The sequence below is a fragment of the Gracilinanus agilis genome, chromosome 2, assembly GCF_016433145.1.
Source record: "Gracilinanus agilis isolate LMUSP501 chromosome 2, AgileGrace, whole genome shotgun sequence".
Classification (NCBI taxonomy): Eukaryota; Metazoa; Chordata; class Mammalia; order Didelphimorphia; family Didelphidae; genus Gracilinanus; species Gracilinanus agilis.
In genome coordinates, this window is record NC_058131.1 from 451,138,069 (window position 1) to 451,150,287 (window position 12,219).

The 12,219-nt window shown below is 34.0% G+C and overlaps 1 protein-coding gene across 2 annotated transcripts in view; it reads right to left on the bottom strand.

Moving 5' to 3' along the window:
• The window catches only part of SEC23A (SEC23 homolog A, COPII coat complex component), a 91,185-nt gene extending 84,387 nt beyond the window's left edge, over positions 1–6,798 (bottom strand). For both annotated transcript variants that reach the window (XM_044664778.1, XM_044664777.1), the window contains exon 1: positions 6,574–6,798. In XM_044664778.1, the coding sequence (XP_044520713.1) occupies positions 6,574–6,794 (221 nt within the window). In that variant the 5' untranslated portion in view covers positions 6,795–6,798. The remainder of the gene's footprint in view (positions 1–6,573) is intronic.
• Positions 6,799–12,219: the final 5,421 nt, after the last annotated feature.

A 12,219-nucleotide genomic window follows, 5' to 3' on the forward strand; every position in this document is an offset into this window, starting at 1 on the left:
AGTTACAGCTGATCAAGCCCAGGTTGGGCTGAGGCAACTACCTGGAGTCAGAAAGATCTGAGTTCAAATCTAGCCTCAGACACCTAATAGCTGTGTGATCCTGGACAAGTCACTTAACCTTTGTTTCCCTTAATGTATTATATAAGAAAATGGCAAAACACTCCCATATCTTTGCAAAAAAAAAAAAACATGGAAAGTACTGTCACAAAGAAAGATAACTGAACAATAATTTCCTGACAAACTAAATCAGTGTTACAAAACCAATTTTTAAATTTTTTTCAAATTTCTGTTGGCAAGGTGACACCTTCCTTTTCTCACTAATGGCATGAGTGATGTGGCTGTGGAATGTAGTATATACTGTGAGACAATTCTGCTATAGTTAGCTACTCTAGTTTAAAAGTTTTTCTTGGTCACAAGAATCAATCAATCAACAAACATTTACTAAGTACTTACTCTGTACCAGGTACTGTGGATACAAAAACAAATGTAAAATAGTCCCTGCTCTGAAGAAACTTATATGCTAGCTAGTAGAGACAACAAATGCATCTATACAAAATGGATACAGGCAGATTTTGGAGGAAAGACACTAGTGGGAAGTGGGAGAATTGGGAAAAGCCTCATGTAGAAACCTGGGCATGAGCTGAACCTTGAAGGAAATTAGGGATTCTAAGATATTGAGGGAAGGCCTTCAGCATGAGGAAGAGCTAGTATAAAGGTACTAACATAAATAATGGAGTACCATGGACAAGGAATAGTGAGCAGTCCAGTTGCATAGATCACAGTGTGCATGGAGAAGAAAAACATTCAAATAAGCCTGGAAAGACAGTTTGAGGTCAGGCCTTTACACTTAAAGTATCCAAAACAAAAAAGGGTTCAATAGAGCTATGAATAAATGATCCTGCTATAAAACAAAAGGTAACAAAATTTTCAGAGACACTTATGCTTAAACTATTATGTCTCAGTAAAGGAAGCAGTCTTATTTTTTTTTAAACCCATAACTTCCATCTTAAAATCAATACTGTGCATTGGTTCCAAGGCAGAAAAGCAATAAGGGCTAGACAACTGGGGTTAAGTGATTTGCCCAGGGTCACACAGCTGGGAATTATCTGAGGCTAGATTTAAACGCAGGACCTCCTGTCTCTAGGCCTGAGTCTCAATCCACTGAGCCACCCAGCTGCCCTCAGAAACAGTGAGTCAATCTATATGCAATAGGCTAATAGTAAATGATGTTACAATTCTAGAAAAAACAAAGAACACAAGATAGTTTTGATAATTACTACTTTATAATATAGTTTAAAATCTGGTACTGTACCTAAACAATTGGAAAAACATTAATTGCTCATGGATAGGCTGAGTCAATATAATAAAAATGACAATCCTATCTAAATTAATTTACCTGTTCAGTGACATATCAATCAAACTACCAAAAATTATTTCAAAGAGTTAGAAAAAAATAACAAAATTCATCTAGAAAAACAAAAGGCCAAGAATATCAAGAGAATCAGTGAAAAAAAAAAATAGGAAGGAGGCCTAGCTATACCAGATTTCAAACTATATTATAAAGCAGTAATCATCAGAACAATCTGATACTAGCTAAGAAATAGAGCAGTGGATTAATGCAATAGGTGAGGTTATCAATACACAGTAGTTTATGTCTATAGAAACTTAAGTATTCAATAAACCCAAAGGTTTAAGCTTTTGGGGAAAGACCTATTTGACAAAAACTGCTGGAAAAACTGAAAAACAGCATGGCAGAACCTAGGCATACACCAATATTTCACACCATTCACCAGAATAAAGTCAAAATGGACATCTGATCTAGAAATAAAGGGAGACACCATAAATAAATTAAGGGAACATAGAAAAGTTATCTATTAGACTTATGGATAAAGGAAGAATTTAGGACCAAACAAGAAGACAAAGAGAACATTACAAAAAATGAAAGGGTGTGTTATTTTGTGAAAATGATTTGCATTCACAGTAGTTCATGGCCAAGTTTAAAAAGGAAATGAATCTCATTTTTTGGATGAGAAACCTTTCGCTAATTGTAAGCTATATATTTTTTATTTTTAAAACTTTTTATTATTTTTCCCTTGTATGTGCAATACAGTTTTGAGTTTTCTTTTTTCTCTCATTTTTGTACAAATGCATTATCAATATTAATCTTTTTTGATTATGCAGTAATATGTTTAATATAAATATATATTTATTGATAAATGTTATGGACTGTGATTAATGTTTGTGTCTAAATACCAGAGAAGGGAACAAAAGAGCCACTATACAGTGCAAAGAAGCACAAGGTCAAGGAGACCAACTAATCCCAATGGGATTGATGAGAATCTGCACAGTGCCTAGAAGCACAAGGTCAAAAAAGACCAAACCAATCCAGGTAGGATTGATGAATTTCTACATCAATACTAAAGGACTTGAACCTAGTGTTTGGGGTTTGGAACTGGGGCTATTCTGACATGTTAGAGACCAGCTTTTCCTGAGCCACATCCTAGTCAAGTACCTAAGGTTGGCTATCATCCTGGCTCCCCCTATCCCTGAGAATGAAGGCAAATCAGACTACAAAATGACACTTCCCTTTTACACAAAAATCTAGACTTTTTTTCTCTCTTATGATATAGAAACTTTCTATAGTCTTGGCTACTGGTTGGGTAAGTACACAATTACTTAAATCACTTTAATTGGACCTTGATTCAAGGACCTGTTATAAGTTTTTTTTCTTTACTTACATTTTTGGACATAAGATTTTGACATTTTATATTTCATTCACAAGTTATTTTTTCTTTTTTATTTGGATTTTTTGATGTTTTTGGATTTCTTTTGATAATTGACTCATACACCCCCATAACTCAGCCATGTATCCTTAGCTGATCTGGGTGTTTGTCTCTATCCTCTTAAGGGGGGAATGTGTTATTAGTCTCCTCAGTGGGGTATATATGTATTATAATCTATAATGTAAAGTTTAAATTCTTTTGAGAGTAATTTCAGGATAAGAAACTTGCCTATCTCCCCAAATCCTGAAAGTGACCTGTTTGGCACGGCACCATGAAGATGCCTGCAGAGACCCTATACTGCATCAAGAAGATCCACAATGAACTTTAGGGTGCAGTTGATTGAACTGTGGGGGGTTGAATGAATTTGTTTTGAATGTACACTCTTATGTCAAAGGGGACTGCCCCCAATTGGCTTTTTGTCAATGAGCCTAGCAGTCATTGGATCATGGTTTTGTCCTTTTTTCTTTTTATCCCCAAATTACTGTAATTTAAAAGTTGGTTATGTTTATTAGATCTATCAGAAAGACCAATCTTCCTCAGATATCAGGGGGGGGAAATGTGTTATTGGAAATTTTGGGGTCCTTGAACTACATTTCTCATGAGCCCAGTGGCTTCCTGTCTTTATGCAATGACATAGATATAGGGATAAAACTGAGGGGTTGGCATTTCACTTCCTCTTTGCCCCATGGTGGTGGCAGGCAATGGCATGCTTTTAAACTTACTAAGCTAGCAGGGCACATGGCTTTATTTTCTAGTGGGCACTAATAAATCTTTAAAACCCATAATATTTTTAAAGTTATCTTTATATATTAATTTTATTTTTTATAAGGGACAATTTTCATTATATTAAATTAAAAAGGGGTTGTCCAAACAAAACCAATGCAATCAAGATTACAAAAGAAATAAATTTTATAGTAAATATCTCTGACAAAAGCCTCATTTCTAAAATATATAGAGAACTGAGTCAAATTTATAAGAATACCAAGCATTCTCCAATTGAAAAATGGTCAAAGGATATGAACAGGCAGTTCTCAGAAGGAATTAAAACTATCTAAACTCATATGAAAATTGCTCCAAATCACTATTGATTAAAGATATGCAAATTAAAACAATGCTAAGATACCAACTCACACTTATCAGTTTGGCTAACATGAACAAAAAAGAAAATGATAAATGTTGGAGGAGATATGAAAACATTGAGGCACTAATCCATATGTTGGTGGAACCATGTACTGATACAACCATTCTGGAACCAGGCTCAAAGAGCCACAAAATTATATATACTCTTTGACCCAAAAATATCACTACTAATGTCTGTATCCAAAAGAGATCAGAAATAAGGGAAAAAGACCTACTTGTACCAAAACATTTTTAGCAGTTCTTGTTGTAGAGGCAAAGAACTTGAAACTGAAGAGTTATCTATCACTTGGGGAATAAACAAGTTGTGGTATATGAAGTAATGGAATATTATTGTAAGAAATGATGAATAGAATGAGTTCAGAAAAACCTGAACTATATAAACTGATGCAAAGTGAAGTGTGCAGAACCAAACTAATATATATAGTAACATAAGTATTATACAATGATCAACTATGAAGACTAAAACATTATGAACAAAGCAAGTCTCCAAGATAACCACAAGGGATCCATGAGGAAAAATGCTACCTATAGTCAAAGAAGGAACTATTGGAATCTTATTATGGTTCAAAGCATGCCAACTTCTACTTTATTTTCTTAATGAGCTTTTTATGTATGTATGATGAGTGTCTTCTATTGACAGTATGAACACTATGGAAATATGCATTGCAGGAAAGCACTAAAATAAAGTATATTAGCATATTTACTACCTCTTGGGGGTAAGGAGAGGAAAAAGAAAAATCTGAATCCTAAAATGTCAGAAAACAATTGTCAAAAATGGTTTCTACATGTAATTTAAAAACTAAATAAATTCGCTGCTTGATCTCCTTCCTTTATATTTTTAATTAATTCCTTTGATATTCTTGACCTTTTGATCTTCTAAATGAATTCTGTTATTTTTTTCTAGTTCAATAAAGTAATTTTTGAGTAATTTAATTGGGATGATATTTATTAAGATTAGTTTAGGTAGGTTTGTCTTCTTTAATTGTATCAATTCTGCCCACTCACAAACAATTAATATTTCTCCAATTATCTAAATCTGACTTTATTTGTATAAAAAGTGTTTTATAATTATATTCATATAGTTTCTGATTTTGTTTTAGCAGGTATACTCCTAGATATTCTATTCTATCTATGTTTATTTTAAGTGCATTACCTCTAATTCTTCTTGTAAAACTTTTCTTCAAAAGAGAAAAAAAAAAAGTAAAAATACAGAGCTATTTCCTAGAGAAAGCAGAAAAGCTATTAGGATCGGGGTGAGGAAGCACTGGTTTTTTGGTAGCTCCCTGTTTCATACACCTGGAACAATCTCCTCTTTTCTGTCTCTTTCCTCACCTTAGCCCCTCTCTCTTTTTGCTCAGAGAAACCCTCATATTCTGTAAAGTGCAGCTCCTGAAGGAGGCCCTTTTCTTCTTCCCCACAGCTAGAAATAATCTTCCTCCTTCAATTAATTTCATACCATTTTGTACTCCTATAAGGTATTTATCATACTCTCTAATTTGTATTTTGTTAATTATGTATATTTCCAAGAATCTGTACTCAACCATTCTTTAAGTCAAAGATCATCTTATTTCAATCAATCAATATTTATTAAGCACTTACTATATACCAGGCATTGTTGCTAAGTGCTGGGAATCAAATAAGAAGCAAAAGACAGTCCTTACAGACCTTCAAGAAGCTCACAAGCTAATCTTATTTATATTAGTTATCTCCAACGGGTAAGATATGTTACACATAATAAGAGCTTAAAATGAAATAAAGAAGAAATAAAAAAGGAAAGAAAATTAAAGTTAATGATTTCTCAAAAGAAATGCTTTTTAACAAGATATGAAAGAGAGTCCTTCACTGGAGAAAGAGAGAAAGTTAAGAAAAACATAACTAAACATTATAAAATCCAAAAGCTGTTACAGGATTGGTTTGGACCAATCTCATACTAAAAGAGATTAGTCTGGAAAAAGCAGTTACAGTAATTAAATCTGGACAGACATTTCAAACCCTGGAGGTTTCAGAAACCTAATTACATTTCAAAATGAGTTATAAAATAACATTCTAATCAAGGTCTGAATATGAAGTATGACTATTAAATAATGACATTTTTTCTAATACACACAAAAAATTCAACCAAATGAATATTGTTCTCTAAATATCTAATCTCAAGATCCAAGCAAAAGCTTTTGATCCCACCCCAGGGAGAGGTTGAATATTCCAAAAAAGGGACCTTTGGAACACTGAGGACAGACTTATTACTACCAGCTTGTTTAACTATCTTATTCACCATATGAGTTTCTGAAGGATTTAAGGCTACTTTGAAAAATCAAATCTACCCTCAGAAGGACAAAGATTGGTCCAAAACAATGAAGTGATTCAAAATACTGAGCTGAAGACTGTGAATGCAAATTTTTAAAAGTTTTAAACAATGTGGTATGGATGGATAAAAAACACAGACGACTTCTCTGAAGAACACAACATTCATTCAAAAGTATAAGTTCTGTTGTGTCTGAATTTTTTAAATCATTCATGTATATTCTATATGATCAGGTTAGACTGATTGATTGATAAATTGATAAAACAGATTGATAAATGTCATGGTTAAATGAAACAGGCAGATTATCATTTAGCTCTCTGAAAGTTTGCTTAAAAAAAAAGAACTTACCATAAAGGATTCAAAACTGCCCGACATGTGGATCTGCTGCAGAGGACAGGTTCATACTGAATTGGAGGTAAATCAGGTCTCTCTTTCAGAGGTGTAAATAGGGATGCCACAGGAACAACCATTCTTGTAGCTTCAAGACGACTTGAAGGCCAAACATTCCAACTAAATCGAACTCCATCTCGATCTTCATTTTGCTGGATGAATTCCAGGAAGGTCGTCATTGTAAATGTTATTTATTTCTGCAACAAAATAGAAATAAAATAATGTAAAATTAACACATTATTTAAAAGAAAAAATATTCAACATGTGTGCTTTCAAAAAAATTTATCAATTAAAAATAATTACGAAGTGAAAAGGGGAAAAAAACATGCCCTATAAGCTTACAAAACTAATAACTAATACCTCCAAATTCTCTACTGAATTATATACTTTTTTTTACGTGGCACAGATTGGATATTCAGTTTTATGTGCAAGGCTTTTTCTATTCTTCTTTTCTATACGAAAATGCTAATTTTTGAGTATTCATTAAGTTCACAATAATTTTTAAAGTATTTAAATATGAAAAAACAATATTATTAAAATAAACCTACAATTTGAAATCAATGGAATAAATGGATGAAGTACCTTCTTCTAAAGAAAGCTTCAGGGGGAGATAGCTACATGGCTCAATGTATTGAGATCCAGGCCCAGAGACAGGAGATCTTTGGTTCAAATCTTGCCTCAGATACTGCCTAGTTGTAAGACTCTGGGCAAGTCACTTAACCCCAATTGCCTAGTTTTTTCCACTCTTCTGCCTTGGATGCTAGAGGGGGGAAACAGACATACTGATGCAGATGTGTCAAACTTGCTGCCTAATCCAGATTAAAATATAATTAGTAAATGTTTAACAAAATTAAAAAATGATATAGAAAATTTTAATTTGAAGCTTTCTAAGTCAATATGTGACCTTATTTGATGTTTATTATGCTGTTTCTATCTGAGTTTGACAACACTGTATTAATGCACTATATAAATATATATATGTATATATATCAATGCACTATATGCGTATACATGTTGATCTAGCCACTCTAGAAAGGAATCTGGAACTATATCCAAAAAGTCACTAAACTGTGCATACCCTTTGAGCCATTGATACCACTACTAGTTCTATACACAAATGATATCAAAGAAAAAGGAAAAGGACTCATATACAAAAATATTAATAACAATTTTTTTTTGTAGAGGCAAAGAACTGGATACCTAAAGATATACTTATCAATTAGGCATATGAATGGAATGGAATGCTTTTGTGCTATAAGAAATAATAGAAGTTTAAGAGAAATATAGGAAGATTGATGCTGAGTGAAAGTAGCAGAACCATAAGAACAATTTATACAGTAACAGAAACACTGTAAAGACAAAGATGGCCTTAAGAACTCTGATCAACACAATAAACATACAATTCCAGTGAACCAATGATAAAGTATGCTACCCAACTCCTAACAGAAAGGTAACAAGGTGCACAATACTACATTTATTTTTAAAAATGGCCAATAAGGCAATGTGTTGCTTAAAAAATATATAGTTGTCACACATTTTTTTGTTTTCGTTTTTTTCAATTGAAAGGTGAAAAGGTGAGAAAATAAAATTTTGTTTATTAAAAAAATATTTTAATAATATTATGTTTAAAAGATGTAAAAGATGTCATTTTGACAGCTTATTAACTAACATATAATGTGAAAGAAATATCATATATTGGACAGAGTGCTGGACTTGGATTAGGAGGGACTCAGGTTCAAAGCATACCTCTGAGACTTTACTAGCAGTGTAAATCACTGAACCTCTCAATTTCTTCTGTAAAATGAGAGTGGTAGACTGAATTTACAACAAAGATGTCTTTTAGCTATATTGTATTGAGAGATCTTTAATTATGTTATGAGGCTTACCCTGAGCTCTTCCATTACAAGATCAATGAAAGATGCTACCAAGCTAGAAAGGCAAATAATTTTATGTCTGCTGATCACAGATCTCTCTAACAAAGTACAGAGAGAGAATACCACCACCAGATTGCTGAAAGAATTATTAATTCAGGGAATGTAGCAACTCAAAAATAAGTGGAAAGAGTCCTCACAATAATGAAACTACAGATCCCTGAAGTACCAAACCAAGTATATCATGGATTACTCTTTCTATGGTATGTTTTCTTGTTGTTTTTTTTTAACTTACCTTCTGCCTTAGAATCAATATTAAGTTATCGGTTTTAAGGCAGAAGAGTGGTATGGGCTAGGCAACTGGGGTTAAGTGACTTGCCCAGGGTCACATAGCTAGGAAGTCTGAGGCCACACCAGTGCCTACCTAGGCCTGGCTCTCTATCCACTGAGCCACCTAGTTGCTCCTTATAAGTTTTAATATTCCAACACTTACGTACTTATGAAATGACTAATAAAACTGTTCTTAGTCCTATATACTGCATTCTAAAATAACATTTCCTTCTAAACAGATTCATTTTTTTACTAGAAAGTCCTCTGCCTTCACAGATATTACATCAAATGGGGAAAACAATATAAGTATATAGGGAAAAATCTACAAAGCAAATATAAGGCAAATTTGTAGGAGAGGAAACCAATAATTCTGAGTGTAAAGAAAGATTTCATGTAGAACATTTTGCCTGAGAGGAACAAGGGATTGTAAAGGTCAAGGAGAAAGTGTATTCCAGATATGGCAAATTATCTAGTATAAAGATTAAGAGACGGATCAAAGATCAAAATTCAATTATAGCTTGCCTTCTGATTGGTCCCCTTAACTCAAGCTTCTCCCTCCTCAAATCTATTCTACATAGTCGCCCAAGTGATTTTCCTAAAACAAAAGTCTCACCATAAAACTCCTCTATTCAAAAACTTCAATAGACCTGGAATCCATGAAATTTTAAAAGATATATAGATATATATGTGTGCATATACAAATAACATATATGTATAGACAACTATTTTAATGGTTGATTTTCTTTCTAATTTCTTTAATTTTGGAACTGAGTTCACAAGACTTCCATATATATTTTAAATCCATTGTGAAACCACAAACTGGATATTAAGTAGAGATGAGGCAAATAGTCCATTTTTTCATATAGCCTTTACAGTCAATACAGTTTTCAACAGGATTTAAATCAGGCTAAGTCAGACCACCAAAGCAAGTTTCTCTCCATCTCTTGGATGAATTTCTTAATATTTCATGATACATGACATGGAATATGGAATAATGGAATATCCCATTTCCACTGGGGAATTTCTGTGATTCTGGAACGATTTTGCTTAGTCTATCAAGATATTTATTGCAGTTCATCATTCCCTCAGTGAGGACCAGATTTGCTGGCCCTTGAGAAATAAAAATTCTTCAAAACATTTTGGAATATAGGTATTTTACATTATTATGAAGATGGCCAGTTCTCATAGGCTCATCCAGACTTCTCTTAATTCTTAATTCTAAGTTTTGAATGAAAAAAATTAGTTTCTTCAGTAAAAATTACTATTTCCTAATCTTCAGTACTCCACAGCACTGCTTTGTATTGTAAAACTCTTTTGTTTCACTGTGGACTAAACTGATCCTTGAAATGATTTCCCCCACCAACATCTAATGTAATCTTTGATGAACTAAAACTTTTTGTACATTTTCTTGGAGTATCTATCCATTCTTAAAAATCACAGAATTTCGGCCTCAGCCACTTCCCAGCTGTGTGACCCTGGGCAAGTCCCTTGACCCCCATTGCCCACCCTTGCCAATCTTCCACCTATGAGACAATACACCGAAGTACAAGGGTTTAAAAAAAATCACAGAATTTAGTACCCCAAAAAAATGCAGTGAAAAAATATGTATGATATGAAATCTACAATCAACTGAGAGAAAACTAACTAAAAGTGAGGAAAACAGTCCATTCTTTTCTTCTGGTCAAGACTGAACATAATAAGTCAGCCTAGTGTAAACTTGCCTCACTTGCGATAGGACAACTGCTATCATACCTGAAACAATATTAAAATTGCCTATCCCAAGTAATTCAAACACTACTGTGCCCTTCCAATCTTACTTTAAATTATCCATTCAGATATTCCATATCATGGCCAAATTTGATATTCCCATTTCTATCTCCTACCTCTGTGCATTGTATAAAAATACTCATCTCTATTTTCAGAATCATCCTCATCATAACTAACATTTATATAATGCTTTTTATGTGCCAGGCACTGTGCTAAGCACTTTACAATTATTATCCCACTTGATCCTCCCAAAAATCTTAGGAGATAGGTGCTATTATTATCACCATTGCCTCTCAAACTAAACATGTCCAAAACACATCTTTCCCACCAATCCTCACCTCTTTCAGACCCTTATTACTATCGAGAGTATCTCCCAAGCACACAAATTCACTACTATAGTGCCATACTTAACTGCTCTGTCACTGTCTTATCACTTGTTCTTTTTCAAAATCTCTCCTATACATACATCCTTTTCTCTCCACTCATGCAGTCCCCATCCTGGGGCAGGCCCTCAACACTTCATACCTGGATCACTGCAACAGCCTTCTAATTGGTCTTCTGACTTCAATATTCTAGCCACTCTAGTCTCTCCTACTGAGTTAACAAAAGGAACTTCCCAAAGTGCAAGTTTGGCCATGCCACCCCTCCCTGTGTATCCTCCAGGATCAAATATAAAATCCTTTTTGGCTCTTAAATCTCTGCACAACCTGGTCCCCTGCTACCTTTTGAGTCTGTCTAGATCTTACTCACCACATCCAGAGACAATGATCTTGCAGTTTGTTTCTTCCCCACAACACTTCCATCTCTTTACTCTGTCTTTTCATTAGCTGCTCTCTGGGCTCTCCCTCCTTACCTCCACCTGATAACTTCTGTTTCCTTACGTCTCATTTCAAATGCCACCTTCTGCAGACCCTTCCCAGTTCCAAAGGGCCTTCCACTTACCAGGAATGTATCTTTCACGAACCTAATTTTTTAAGTGTCTTCCTCCATTAAAATGAAAGCTCCTTGAAGGTCCCTTTTTTGTATCCCTCAAGTTTACCACAAAGCCTGTCAAATCATTTATTAAGCCTACCAAGTGCTGGGAATACCAAAAAAAAAAAAAAAAAAAAAAAGACAAACGCATGTCCTGCCCATAAGGAGCTCACTAATAAGTGAGACAACTTAGCAACACTACATACAAATAAGATATATACAAGAAAAATTGGGAATGTGCTCAGAGGGAAGTCCCTAACACTAAGTAAATGCCTAATAAATGGTAGTTGAGGGACTGAATAAATCCTATGGGTTATATGATCCCTAATGGCTCTAAAATTCTATGACTGAATTATGAACTCAAATCCCTCTGTTGAAAAACAAAGAATAAGACTTTAAAATATTAAATCTAAAGAATTTTCTCATCAAGTCAGTCTAAACAAGTATCTATCCATTGGGAGAAGGGGAGTGTCATTCCTAGTGAAAAAGATCAACACATCAAAGCATTCTTCACTGAGATGACCAATAATCTGAAGGATTTTCCATAAAACAGCACCTTTCACATAAATACAGAGAGGCATTTCACACCCTCTACAACACAGGATTAATTTAGTAATTTAGTCCAGTTTGGAAGCCAACCCGTCCTGCACCATCCAGATGCAGA